The sequence below is a fragment of the Dasypus novemcinctus genome, chromosome X (genome assembly GCF_030445035.2).
Source record: "Dasypus novemcinctus isolate mDasNov1 chromosome X, mDasNov1.1.hap2, whole genome shotgun sequence".
NCBI classification, from domain to species: domain Eukaryota; kingdom Metazoa; phylum Chordata; class Mammalia; order Cingulata; family Dasypodidae; genus Dasypus; species Dasypus novemcinctus.
Genome location: NC_080704.1, coordinates 87,188,964 through 87,203,931, shown reverse-complemented (window position 1 = coordinate 87,203,931; position 14,968 = coordinate 87,188,964). Strand labels below are relative to the sequence as shown.

The 14,968-nt window shown below is 39.0% G+C and overlaps 1 protein-coding gene and 1 pseudogene across 1 annotated transcript in view; one reads left to right on the top strand and one right to left on the bottom strand.

Annotated features, from left to right (window-relative positions):
* Positions 1–3,669, top strand: part of MAGT1 (magnesium transporter 1) — a 113,527-nt gene extending 109,858 nt beyond the window's left edge. The window contains exon 10 of the mRNA XM_004481095.5: positions 1,613–3,669. Coding sequence (XP_004481152.1) covers positions 1,613–1,628 — 16 coding nt within the window. The 3' untranslated portion in view covers positions 1,629–3,669. The remainder of the gene's footprint in view (positions 1–1,612) is intronic.
* A 10,532-nt stretch (positions 3,670–14,201) lies between these two features.
* LOC101430976 (ADP-ribosylation factor-like protein 6-interacting protein 1 pseudogene) lies at positions 14,202–14,759 on the bottom strand (annotated as a pseudogene).
* Between the last annotated feature and the right edge of the window lie 209 nt (positions 14,760–14,968).

Below are 14,968 nucleotides of genomic sequence, written 5' to 3'. Positions count from 1 at the left end.
TACTCTCAGTTTATTCTGACATCACTGATTTAACCTAGAAATCTATGACAGCACATAATGATCAGAATATTTTATACCAATTTCTTCGTAGTTTATTGTCTGAGTACTGTACTTCCTCTTGAGGAGGAAATAATTCTTATGTTAAAAAAATTTCCTCAAAAACTTCCTCTACCTCTATTCCTCAAGCTTATTTAGTGGGCATAAACTGAACATTAAATCAGAATATATTATATAGAGAGTATTAAAAAAAAAAGTATTTAAGGAGGCCTATCAGGTTGAAATGTTCATATGTTTCTAACACTTAGGAAATTATTCTCTTATTATAGGTTCTTGATTTTACCTTATTAATAGCCAAGAGAAATGTACCTGCATAATGGAGGATGTTCTCAGTTAGTTTTACAATCTGAGTGTCAGTTAATATAGTTCCTATTTTTCAATACATCACTATCCTGTTATATCAAAGACTATCAACACTAAAAGTAAAATGTATCAACTGATATTTTTGAGATGTAAATTCATTCTTCATATTATTTTGTTTTATACTTTTTTAAAAACATTTTCCCCCGCTCCTAGATGGTAAGGTGGCTCCCTCGTCTGTGTGCTCGTCGTCTGCTCATGGTCTGCTTGTCTTCTTTTTTTTTTTTTTAAAGGCACCAGGAACCAAACCCAGGACTTCCCTTGTGGAGGCAGGCACCCAATTGCTTGAGCCACATCCACTCCCCTTTCATAATATTATCTTTTTAAGATTTATTTATACCCCCCCCCCTTTGTTGTCTGCTCTCTGTGTCCATTTGCTGTGTGTTCCTCTGTGTCTGCTTGTCTTCTCTTTAGGTGGCACCAGGAACCGATCCTGGGACCTTCCGGAGTCGGGGAGAGGTGCTCAGTCCTCTGCACCACCTTAGCCTCCTGGTCTGCTACATCTTTTATTATCTTTCCTCTGTGTCTCTTTTTGCTGTGTCATCTTGCTGTGCTAGCTCTCTGCTTGGGCCAGCTTGCCTCCACCAGGAGGCCCCAGGAATTGAACCCTGGACCTCCCATATGGTAGATGGGAGCCCAATCGCTTGAGCCACTTCAACTTCTCTCATATTATTTTTAATGGAAGTTTTTAGTACATAATTTTGAACAACTTCCTGATTGGTTCATTTTATTGTAGCATTCCTAGATGCCTCTTGATCAAAGAACAACGTTCATTTTCATCTTTCTTTTTTATTGCAAACTTATTTAGTTTTAAGACAGAGGCCACATAGAACTTTGACTATTTCAACTTATGCTTTTATTCTTCTGTGTATATGTGTTTTAAAATAAGTATTTATCTATAAAATACTAACTGGGATGTGAGGGTAATCTTGCCAGGACTCCTATTATTTTTTATTAGCAGGATTTATTCAGTTGTTAATTGGTGTTTCTGCTCAGGAAATATTTTAACGAGGTTCTGTGTATTTCCTTTTCTCCTACAGACTACCTAGTCTCAGTGTTTCTCCCTTTCTGTTACTGATACCCAAAGATGATCACACATGCACCAAAGTGTTCTTTGATGTGCTACTTATGTTTTTAAAAGTGAAGTCTGCATTTCTTTCAGAAACTAATAGATTGTTATATATTTTTGTTTCAGCTTTCTGATGAGTTAAAAAAGATCCCAGAGATATGTAAACACTGGAGTAATGGAAATTGAAAAAGGAAAAACATGTGTATTTGAAAAGAGGAATGCAACTTGTATATTTTATATTACTTCTCTTTTTTTCAAGTGATTTATAGTTAATCATTTAACCAAAGAAGATGTGTAGTGCCTTAACAAGCAGTTTCCTGTCAAAATCGTCAACTATTTGTATAAGATTCTACTCTTTGTTAGCTTCCCCTTCCAATGAACTTTATGGAACATTTAATTTAGTAGAATTAAATATATTATAAATATTTTAAACTGCTACTTTATTTTAGTTAGGACAAGGTTCAAAGCTGCTTTAGTTAACTTTTGGTCATCTGATTTTATATTATCTTATCCAAAGGTGGGGAAAGAATCCTGACCAGGTGTTCTCCCATAAGTTTGCTGCAGATAATTGCATCAGTAATCCATTCTTAGTTTTTCCGTCTTTGCATGAATATGTATACTTTGCACATCTTTCCTTTTAGGCAGGGAAACCCTAAGTGTTTTGTAGTATCCTGAAAGTGGAACTCCATTCTTTGGAGTATACTTCTAGCCTTTAAGAAAAAAGTCTAGCAGTCCTCTTTCTCCTAAGTCTTTCCTACAGAAATACCATGCTCCCTATGCTTCTTGGTAGCTGTAGATGTTAAAAAGTATCTCAATACAGAATTATGATTTCTGCAGGGGTATGATGGTAACTACCTTGTATTTGGAAAGATTTCAGATTCATTCCATCTCCCTAGTATTCTTTTATTTAAAGTGGCCCATCTCTAAGAGAAATGTAGCTTAGGACTAAATCAGTATAATTTATAAATGATCTAAAATGTTTCTGTTGACTGGAGATGGTCACTTATTTCATTTGTACTTAAGAGAAGAACAGCCTTACACATAAATCAGCTGTTGAAGTTAATTCTGTATTACTATTACAGTATGTTTCATTAACCCATATGTTTAAGAAGAAGACCTAGAGTAGGAAAAGAAAATCATGAACTATTGAGTTGTTGCCTGTGTATAGAAATTAAATATTTCTTGAAAGCTCTTCTGTTTGGGCTGTTATTTTAGCCTTTATTCTCTCCCTTTAAGTGGAGAAGCAAAGAAAAAATTTGAAGGAGTTTTATTTGAATTTTGTCTTTTTTTTCCTCAGTGGAGATATCCATATGTGCTAACCAAATTTCTGCGAAGTATGTAAATTGATGGTTATCATTACCTATAACTATAATCTCCCCCATAGTTATAAATAATAACTCAAAATGCCACTATTAGGGAAGTATGCAAATTGTGATTGTGAAAAAAAAATTTAAAGAAGTTTTAGAAGTATCACATAAAAAAAAAAACTACTGTGACTGCCTACTCCAATTACCACCTAATAATCCTCCCTTGTGATATAGAAGTTTACAGAAAGAGATGGATATAATTGCCTCAGAAAAAATGTTTTATGTGGGATTTTGGTTTTAGGTTTTTTTGTTAGTAAATTTGGTAGGTGGGTTTATATGGACCCACTTTTATGTTAAATACTCCCTTTAAATGATATGATTCTGGATCCCTTTTTCTGCTGTTCTTGTACTTATCTTAGGCCAAATTAATTTATGCTGTGATTCTTATGGTTGAGACATATAAAAATGCCCTGAGTTTTCCAGACTGACAAGAGGAATACTACTGTCATTTAATTTGTATAGCTCCACATAATTAGCCATGAGCATTGAAAGAATGAAAGTTTTTAAAATTTGTTTTGTGTCCTTTAATTTTAAGAGAACATTCTTCTTCTATAAAGAGAAATATAGCATTCTGGATAAAATCTGGGGAAAGCAGATTTAATACACTTTAAATAGTAGTACTTTTGTGGATATTTTGAAATTAGCTTTCATCTGAAGTGCCTTAAGTAGATTCTTTATTTACTTGTCTAGTAATGGTTTGAACATCACTTGTTATGCATTTTTTAAAATACTCTTCAGAATAACACATTGTAGTAGCAAAGATAACCAACTGGCTGTTTGCTTTTTGACTATTTCAATAAACTTTTACAATCTGCATTCTGAGTCTTTGACTAACATCTAAAGAGGAGTGAGTTTAAAACAATAAACTAGGATTTTAAATTAGGATATTCCATTTTGAGAATGTAATTAAATTTCTTTATTATCCTAATGACAGTGAGTTTGATAGACCAATTTCCTTAAGTATATCTAGATTTGGATACATTTTCCAATACCCAATTCATGCTTCATTAATGCTTTCACCCGTTAGACTGGTCAAAACAGCCAAAGTAAGTAGATGAATGGCTGTTTTCAGTGGTTGATCTAGCTTTTGTGCCACTCTGCGAATACTTGTCAAGTAGGTAATTCTTTTTTGGTAAGGAATAATTGATTTGAAACAATTACCCAGTGAGATTATTTAATTATATGAAACTGAACAACAGTATATTTGCAAATATGTAGTAGAAACACTGGACAGGAAGTAAAGAGATCTAGCTTTTAATTCTTGCTCTGGTACTGTCTAGATGTATGACCACAGGCAAATCACTTGAACTGCTCTGGACCCCTTTCATTATCAGTAAGATGAGCACATTGGACTGAACAACCTCAGTGTTCCTTCCAGATCTATTGTTCTCTTATGTAAAACATCAATATTGTATCTAAATTTCAAATAGATATTATTTGTGATATACAAGTTTGGTGTTTGCATGAGCCAGGGTTCTATGAGAGAAAACAGAAGCAGTAGGATGAATGGATAGATAGATGTGGATGGATGGATGGATGAAAGGAAATGTAGGTAGATACATTTTTTCTTCCCTTCCCCCTCCCCGCCCTGCTGTTTTTGCTGTCTGTGTCCATTCACTGTATAATCTTCTGTATCTGTTTCTTTTTTGTCTTCTCATCTCTCTCTAGAGATCCTGGGGACCATGTGGAGAGAGGTTCCATGTTAATTTTGCCACCTCAGTTCCTGGTCTCTGCTGCACTTCACCTTGACTCTCCCCTTCGTCTCTCTCTTGTTATGTCATCATCTTGCTGCGAGACTCACTTGCATGGGCACAGGCTCACCATGCAGGCACTCATGTGGGCACTCAGCTTCCCATGTGGGCACTTGGCTCACCATGCAGACACTCACGTGGGCACTTGGCTCACCATGTAGGCACTCGGCTCACCACACAGGCACCCACCCGGGCACTTGGCTCACCACGTGGGCATGCTTTCTCTTCTTCTTTTTCCCTAGGAGGCCCCAGGGATCGAACCCACGTCCTCCCATATGGTAGGTGGAGGCTCTATCACTTGAGCCACATCCACTTCCCTGTATAGATATTAAGAGATTTATATCAAGGAATTGTCTCATGCAATTCTGGAGTCTGGATCGTCAAATCCAAAATGTGTAGGCAAGCCAGTAGGCTGGAAATTCTTGGGCAGGAGCTGATAATTGCAGTCGAGAGGCAGAATTCCTTCATATGCAGGGAAACTTCAGGCCTTTCTTAAGGCCTTTCACCTGATTGGATGAGGCCCACTCACGTTATTGAGGATAATTTCCTTAATTGGTTGTAAATATTAAACACATATACAAAATACCTTCGCAGCAACACATTGATTAGTTTTTGAGTCAATAACTGGGTACTATAGCCTAACCAAGTTGACACACAAAATTAATGATTACAATCCACCCCTTGTCATATTTCCATTTAACATGAAGAAAGTCATACATACAACTGAAAAAGTGCTATCCCTTTCCCCAGAAGAGGATGTAAAGTCCTTGTAATGGTCACTCTTTTGCTTAAAATCCTGTAATTTATGCTGTGATATAAAGTTCATTACTATTAATACATCTTATATGATAAGAGGATAAAAGAGGGAAGAAAACATATCTACCAAGTAAGTACATACACACACATATGTAACAAAACAAGGAAGATAAACTCATGAAAATTGAAGTCCTCATTTCTGCAATTGGTTACATAGTTATAGCTGGTGTTTATAACTACCTTCTTCTACTACCCATTACATAATCTCTCTGTCAGCTATTCATAGTTCTTTGCCTCATTGGGTGACCCAAACCTTTATTCTTGAAGGGACTGGATTGTTAATAGCCCTGCCTGAATTGGGTTATTGTAGTTTATTAGCACTATGAGATATCCTAAGGGATCTCTTGTATTCCAGGCAAACTCTTAATTATCTCCATTGTGTAGTAGCAGCCCAATTTCCCGTTTGTAATCAGGATCAATCACCCTAGCTAGTACAGTAACTTCCTTCTTTGCCTGTTGATTCAGAGGCATGAGGAGCCCAAAGAAGCCAGTTAAGGTCTTAACTTTCTTCCATGAAATCATTGTTGTGTTTCCTGGTGGAAACATTCCTCCTTTTGGAACTAAGACCTCTAGACAGGCAAAATGTAACATGAGGTTACAGGGAAAAGAAGCAATTTTTTTTTAGTGGATCACTAGGGATAATAGTGAGTGGTGCCATTCCCATTTCCACCTCTCAGTTTCTGTAACTGTGAATCCGGGCTATGGGAAAAAAACACACCATAAATTGGATGCTGATTTAGAGCATAAAGCCTCCCAGAGAACACTGCCCCAGGCCTTCAAGGTATTGCCACCCAATTGGCACCATAGTTGAGTCTTAAAAAGGTCATTACACCATTCCATCAATTCAACTTCTTCAGGACAATGAGGAATATAAAAACTGAATTCCATGAGTGTAGGTCCACTGCCACACTTCATTTGCTGTGAAATGAATTCCTTTATCAAAAACAATGCTGCGTGAAATACCATGATGATGGATAAGGCATTCTGTAAGACCATGGATGGTAGTTTTGGCAGAAACATTGTGTGCAGGGAAGACAAACCCATATCTGGAGTATTTGATTATTCCAGTTAGAGCAAATCGCTGCCCCTTCCATGATGGAAGTGGTTCAGTGTAATCAACTTGCCAACACGTAGCAGGCTGATCACCTCAGGGAATGCTTCCATATCAGAGACTGAGTGTGGGGCTCTGCTGCTGGTGCATTGGGCACTGTAACCAGGTCAGTTTTGGTGCATGAAAGTCCATGTTGCTTAGCCCATGCATAACCTCTGTCCCTACTGCCATGGTCATTTCATTCATGGGCAATGATAGGAGTGCCTGGGGAAAGAGGCCAGCTGTAGCCACAGAATGGGTTATCCTATTCACTTGATTATTAAAATCTGAAGTCATCCAATGATGAGCATTCACATAAGAAAAATATTTTCATGATTTTTGCCCATTCAGAAATGTCTACCCACAAAACATCTCCACTGGACCTCTTTCTCACCAATTTTCCAATCTTGTTCTTTCCAAACCATTGACATCTGCCTGTTTATCAGTATTCAAATGCACCTCCAGCCACTTCTCCTTCCAAGCAAAATGCAAAACCAGGTGCACTGCTCAAGTTCTGCCCACTGAGAGGAAGTCCCTTCACCACTATCCTTCAGGGATATCCCAGAAAAGGACTGTAGTGCTCCAGCTGTCTACTTTCAGGTGGTATTTGTATATCATGCAGAATTGTGTAAACTGACCTGAGTTTACTCTTTCCCAGTCAACTGAACATTTGAGAACTCCCCAACAGGCTATAGTTGTGGGCTGGAAAAGAAAAGTAATGTGGCAGGAGTGGGGGCCGCAGGCATTTAGGCCACTTCTCCTGTAACTTACTTGTGCTTTCAGGGCATGCTCAAGCCCGATCTCATCTATACTACTTCCATTTGAGGACGGAGTACTGCTATACACACCCAACTTTATGCCTTGGTGGATGAGATAATTCCCAATTCTTTATGGGCAGCTCAGGACTCCTGGTAACTTGGTGGCCATGGTTAAGCATTTAATCACCACTAAGGCCCAGTAGCAGACCAAACGCTGTTTCTTAAAAGGAGAGTAACGATCCACAGAGGATGGAAGGACTTTGCTCCAAAATCCTAAGGATTTGCACTGTGATTCTCCTATAGGGGCCTGCCAGAGACTCCAAACAGCATGTCTATCTGTCACCGACACTTCAAGAACCATTGGATCTGCTGGAGCATATGGCCCAAGTGCCAGAGCACCTGTTTTCTATAGTTTGTGGTCCCAACTCAAAACTAATAGCTTTTCAGGTCAATTGATAAATGGGCCAGAGTAGCATACCCAAGGGGGGAATATGTTGCCTTCAAAATCTAAAGACACCAATTAGGCACTATGCCTCTCTTGGCAATAGGAGGGGCGAGATGCAACAGATTATCCTTCACCTTAGAGGAGGTATTTTGAACAATCCCAAACCACTGGATCCCTAGAAATTTCACTGAGGTGGAAGGCCACTGAATTTTTATTGGGTTATTTCCCACCCTCTAACATGCAAATGTCTTACCAATTCATCTAAAGTTGTTGCTACTTCTTGCACAATAGGTCCAAGCAGCATAATATCATCAATGTAATGGACTGGTGTGATAGCTTATAGAAGGGAAAGATAATCGAAGCCCCTGTGAACAGTATTAGGACACTGGGAGAGTTAACATACCCTTGAGGTAAAACAGTGAAGGTGTATTGATGGACTTGCTGGCTGAAAACAAACTCTTTCTGGTTGTCTTTACTAATAGGCATCAAGGAAAAAGCATTGTCCAGAGGAATAGCTGCATACCAAGTAGCAGGGAATGAGTTAATTTGTTCAAGCATTAATAAATGTGGGGATTCTGCCAATTGCTAAGTATGTCTATTCCAAATATGCATTCCAGAACCAGGAAAATAACCACAGAATGGGTACTGGGACCAACTCGACCAACTGTGAAGTGGGCCTGAGCTAAAACTCCATTGATTACTTGACCCCCATTAGGCCCTTACCCTGGTGGACCATAGTGACATTTTGGGTCTGCTGGGATTGAGGGTCCATTATACCCCAAAACTATGGTTATTTTCTTTTGCCCAAGTGATCAGTCACTGTGGAAAAAATCTGTTTGCCCCTTTAGGAAAAACTGGGAAATTAATAATAATATACATTTTTGCCAGTGTTGTTGGGTCCTTCTTCATTGAGACCTGACCTTCTCTTCATTCAAGGAGTTTCTAGATCTGTAAACTCTCTCAAGCCTGGGAATAAATAAGGGACTGTGACCCTCTGTTTTTGTGATTCAAGTTAGACTTTTGTTCACTTGACCAAGAAATCTTCAATTTATACAGATCAAGTAAGAATTTAATAGGCAGCCCATCTATTTTATTTCTGGGTAACCCATGATCAACTCACCAGTGACCTAGGTCTCTGCAAGTCAGTTCTAATTACAGCTCTGACTCTGTTATCCATTACAGTAACCTGCCCACCTGGTCTTTGGTGTTTAAGAGCTGCCACTTCCTGTCTTTAACACACACACACACACACACACACAAAAGAGCTGCCACTTGGGAAGTGGACTTGGCCCAATGGATAGGGCGTTCACTTACCACTTGGGAGGTCCGCAGTTCAAACCCTGGGCCTCCTTGACCCGTGTGGAGCTGGCCCATGAGAAGTGCTGATGCGTGCAAGGAGTGCCACACCCCCGCGTAGGGGAGCCCCATGCACAAGGAGTGCGCCCCCGTAAGGAGAGCCACCGAGCGCAAAAGAAAGTACAGCCTGCCCAAGAAAGGCGCCGCACACACGGAGAGCTGACACAACAAGATGACACAACAAAAAGAAACACAGATTCCTGGTGCCGCTGATAAGGATAGAAGCAGTCACAGAAGAACACACAGCGAATGGACACAGAGAGCAGACAACCTGGGCGGGGGAGGGGAAGAAGGGGAGAAAAATAAATAAATAAATCTTAAAAAAAAAAAAAAAAAGAGCTGCCACTTAGTTCCTGCCAAGCTGGGATCCAATTGTCCCCATTGTATTTAAGGATCTCAGTTCAGTCGCAGTAGTTCCCACAGTAATATATGACCTACCAAGAAAGTTGATCATAGGGATGCTGGGGCTCCTCTCTAAATTTATTTTCACAGTTGTGGTGAAAGGTGTGTTTTCTGGACACTCCCAGGGTAGGTTAGCAGCATTTATATGATAAATCCACTCTAACATTTCAATTTCCCAAAGCCTTTGGATCACTTCCTTTACTTTATAAAATATAGTTCTGGCACTTCAATTTCATTTGCTGTAGGCCGTGTTTCAGCCAACCAATCAAACTTGGAGCCCTTTCTAATCCCTCTAGCTACAACACTGAATTCAGAATAACTTTTTTCTTTTTTTTCTCTATTTTTTAAAATGTTACATTAAAAAAATACAAGAGGTCCCCACATACCCCCCATCTCCCTCACCCCACTCCTCTCAAATCAACAACCTTTGGTGAGACCACATCAATAAATTCAGCCTGCTCCATCTTTATGCTCTTTCTACAATTAGCCCATACCTTTGATACTCATTCTCACACACATTCCCCTGAAATCTGTCTGTAAAATTTGGAAAAATCATATAGTTCTTCTGTAGCATGGTACACTTCTTCACTGGTCATACTTTGCACCTCACTTTTTGTGGCCTGCTGGGACTTCGGAGCAGTTTTATGTACTGGAAGCAAAGACGGGTGGTGGAGTGGGGTCCTGCGAAGAAATATCAGTTTCTTGCAAGTCAGCTTCCTCAGGGAATTACTTTATGGATTTGTCTGGCAAAAAAGCATAAATCTCAGATGAGGGGGAAGAGCTGCTGCCTCAGAGGAGGACTTGACAGTTTTATTCAGCAAAGAATACTCAGCAGAATTTAGGGTTTCAATATTCCCACAATCATGACCTGCCATAAGTCCCCCTTCCAATTTTCAAGATCCTATCCTTTCCCAATCAACGTCCTCACTTTAAGAGCAGACACCCTGAGAGGCTGGTAATTCAATTTACATTGTAATTGACCTACATGCAAATGAGATTCTGCATTTGATTTTCAGAAATCTCATACAACCATGGGAGCTGGAAAGTCTGAACCCTATAGTTGAACATGTTGCAACAATTTTCAGAACTTCATTCCTTTTTACAGCTGAATAATATTCCTTTGTATGTATATACCACATTTTGTTTATCCATTTTTCTATTGATGGATATTTGGGTTGCTTCCACTTTTGGGAGTTGTGGATAATGATGCTATGACCGTAGGTGTGCAAACATATATTTCATTCCCTGCTTTTAATTCTTTTGAGTATATACCTAGAAGTGGGATTGACAGGTCATATTTAATTCTGTACTTAACTTTCTGAGGAAATGCCAAACTGTCTTTCTACAGTGACTAGTACCATTTTACTTTACTACAAATAATGTGCAATTGTTCCTACTTCTCCACATCCTCTCCTACACTTGTTATTTACCATTAAAATAAAAGCCCTCCTAGTGAATATGAAAGTGATATATTATTGTATGTTTGATTTGCATTTTCCTAATGCCTAATGATCTTGAGCATCTCTTCATGTGATTATTGACCATTTGTATATATGTATTTTTGAGTAATGTCTGTTCATGTCCTTTTCCTATTTTTCATTGAATTGCTTATCTTTATATTGTCAGGTTTTAGCAGTTGTTTATAAATTGTTGCTATTAAATTCTTATCACAGAGAAGCAGATTTGGCTCAAGCATTTGCGCACCTGCCTACCACATAGGAGATCCCAGTTTCAGTTCCTAGGATCTCCTAGACAAGATGAGCAAGACAGCAAGTTGACCCAATGGGGTGGTGAGGCGAGCTGAACAACAAGATGATGTAAGGAGGAGACACAAAGAAGAAAACACAATGAGAAACACAACAAAGCAGGGAGCTGAGGTGTCTCAAATGATCGAGCACTTCTCTCCCATGTGGGAGGTCCTGGGTTTCGATCCCGGTGCCTCCTAAAGAGAAGACAAGCAGACACAGAGCATACACAATGAATGGACACAGAGAGCAGACAGCAAGCGTGAGCAATGAAGGGGGAGAGGGAGAGAAATAAATAAATAAAGTAAATATTTTTTTAATAAACCTTTATCAGATACATGATTTCAAAATATTCTCTCCCATTCTGTAGGTTGTCTTTTCACTTTATTGACCATGTACTCTGGTGTACAAATCCTTTTATTTTGAAGTCCCATTTATCTATTTTTTCTTTTTTTGCTCATGCTTTTCACATAAAATCTAAGAAACAATTTCCTGTTAAAAGGTCCTGAAGACAGCAAAAAATAAAAACAAAAAATGACTGGGGGGAGGTGAGGGGAGGGGAAAGGGAGGGAAAAATAAAATAAATCTTTAAAAAATATATATTTTAAAAAGTCAATTGGTAGTAGATGAAAGGTTTTATTTCAGTACTTTCAATTTGATTCCATTGGTCTATATGTCTGTCCTCATGCCAGTACCACTGTTTTGATTAGTGTAGCTCTATAATAAGTTTTAAAAAGGAATTTTGAGTTCTACAGCTTTTTTTTTTTTTCTATTTCTAGATGACTATGTCTATTCCAGGCCCCTTAATCTGTCTTTTTTTTTTTTTTTTTTTTTTTTGTGGTACCAGGGCTGCCATGACCTTGTATGTGGGAAGCCAATGCTCAACCACTGAGCCACATCAGCTTCCCTGAGATGGTTTTCTCATTTGTTTTGCTTGTTTTTTGTTTTTGTTTTTTCAGGAAGCACCTGGGACCAAACCCAGGACCTCCCATGTAGAAGACAGACACTCCAATGCTGGAGCCACATCCATTCCCCACTTACTCTTCCATATGAAATTTTCTTTGAGATTCCAGCCTTTTAAAATTTTTCCCCTTTTACACAAAACAAAGTAGAAGAAATAATGCAGGATTAAAACTGCAAAAGTAGTTAATGAATAAAACACATACACTCAAAAAAGATCCACATAGGAAGGCAGGCTTATTTACAATGAAGGAACACATGTAAATGTAAAATTAGGGTAGTTTTCATGTGGAATATTAAAAAGAAATAAAATATATGCTACCTGGGGAAACAGACTTTGGCCCAGTGGTTAGGGCGTCCGTCTACCATATGGGAGGTCCGCGGTTCAAACCCCGGGCCTCCTTGACCCGTGTGGAGCTGGCCATGCGCAGCGCTGATGCGCGCAAGGAGTGCCGTGCCACGCAAGGGTGTCCCCCGCGTGGGGGAGCCCCACGCGCAAGGAGTGCGCCCGTGAGGAAAGCCGCCCAGCGTGAAATGAAAGAGCAGCCTGCCGAGGAATGGCGCCGCCCACACTTCCCGTGCCGCTGACAACAACAGAAGCGGACAAAGAAACAAGACGCAGCAAATAGACACCGAGAACAGACAACCAGGGGAGGGGGGGAATTAAAATAAATAAATAAATCTTTAAAAATAAAAAATAAAAAATAAAAATATATGCTACATGTATGCCACTACCTACAGCAATATTGAAGGGTGTAAAGCAACACTTATTTTTTGGACAGATAAAGGCCCAGGTTTTATGGTATCAGTGCGATCAATTCACAAAACTATATTACAGCTAGTTATCAGAGGTTAAGACTTATTACCAATATGACACAATGCTTTTGGCCCTCAGAGTTTCACTCACTCCTACAGATTTCAACTACGCTAAATTTCTATATACTAAAAAAGGGGATTATAAGCTTTCCAAGGAGTTACAAAATTTTTGTAGACCAGAGGCCAGCTGCCATTACCACAAGTCCATTCCATTAATAGCTCTTGCAGTCTTCAGGGAAATATTTAGGAAAAAATTCAGAAGCCAACAGAGTCTCTGTATCTAACTTCTATTCCAAACCTGTGGGGACTGAAAAAGCCAGTATTACCATAAAATGAGTATCTTGAGGATTACCTTTAAAGGCTTATTCTGGTCTTGAAAAATTAGCAGGATACAATTATTTTCTACTGAAATGAATCTGGACTAACATAGGAAGACTTTTGTCCTTTGTTGACTGCTCTTGGAGTGAAAGTCATAGACATGAGTCTTAGCCTAATATGTACTTTAGTTGCAATCAGCTGAAAGTCTGAAATTAAACTATGTTAAAATCTAAAATACAGTCTTCTGGAAGTCTATTAAAAGATCTCTAAGGATTTACGACATTGAAATCTAAATGCAAGGGGACAAGAGCTCTAAGCTGCCAGAATCCCCATTTGCTAAGTTTTGCACCAGGGAGAAACCAACCCATACTAGGACATGGAATTAGTTTCATTTTTTTTTCATGGTGTTTCTTCTACCACAGTAAGAAAACAAAACGAGGAATGAATCTTAATTGGTCTCTTCATCAAAAGCGGTAAAATTGGTCTCTGTATTCATGAAGCCAGTTTTTGTAAGCAGACTGTGGAAGCAGACAGTAGAACCAGCTTCCTGTAGCTACAGACCACTACCTCACATCTAGCCAAAGCAAAGATTAACTCAATGAAGTTGCTTAAAAATAGAATTCAATTTACCCTGGGTAAGAAAAATCAGAGCAAGTCAGTACTTACTACGGAGTTGTCCATATAAGGTCAACTGATGAGAATGAACCCCACTACAATGAGCTTGAAGACACTGCAGAAAGCCTTACTTAGCAAGTCTGAATTTCTATTAACTAAGGTCAGAATAAGTGAGAGCAGAGAACTATGTCTGTAACATTTTAGTATACAGATGGCATAGCAGAAACTGTTCCCAGGGACAACATACGTTCCATTAGTCACATGGAACAGAATGCATTATTCGTTTTTCTTTTCTTTTTGTTTGAGAAGCTTGTTTATCTCCCTTTTGGTCATTCCAATGTACTTTGAAATGATTCCATGTTGGTTGAGTCCACTTAGTGTCTTAGCAACACTAAGACAGTCACTATCGGGTAGATGAGAAAACAGTTGTAGAATTGCTGTCCCACCCAAGCAACCGCAGCAAGAGAAATGATCATGATCGTGAAGAACATTTTTGGCTTTTCTTCTTTTAGTGGGAAGAGGTGTTTACACCAGCCCACAGGTCTGCATTGTGTTTTGACTAGATTGCTGCAAACTTCATGGAATCTTTGCTGTTGCTCAGTGGTCCGTGCATTGGAGCCAAAATTGTAGGCACTAGAATGGGAGCAAGGTAGTCAGCCAAACACAAAAACATAACAAAATAGGAAACACCAGACAGAACAGACAGATCCAGACAGTAGACTGAAACACCAAAGAAACTGCCCCCAAGATGGCAGGTGGAAACCAGTCTCTTTCCCACAGGAGGACTTTAATGGCTACCAACATCACTTCTCCCCATCCTGGCAGCTACTCTTCCAGATTTTGCTAGGTTTTCAAATATAATGTGGGGGACTAGAACCCTGGAATGTACTATACCATCACCTTGTCAACACAAAGACTCTCCCATCTATCTATCTATCTATCTATCTATGATCTTGATTCTATTCTTTTTTAAAAAGATTTATTTTATTTATTTCTCTCCTCCCTCATTGTTTCCACTTGCTGGCTGCTTTCTATGTCTGTTC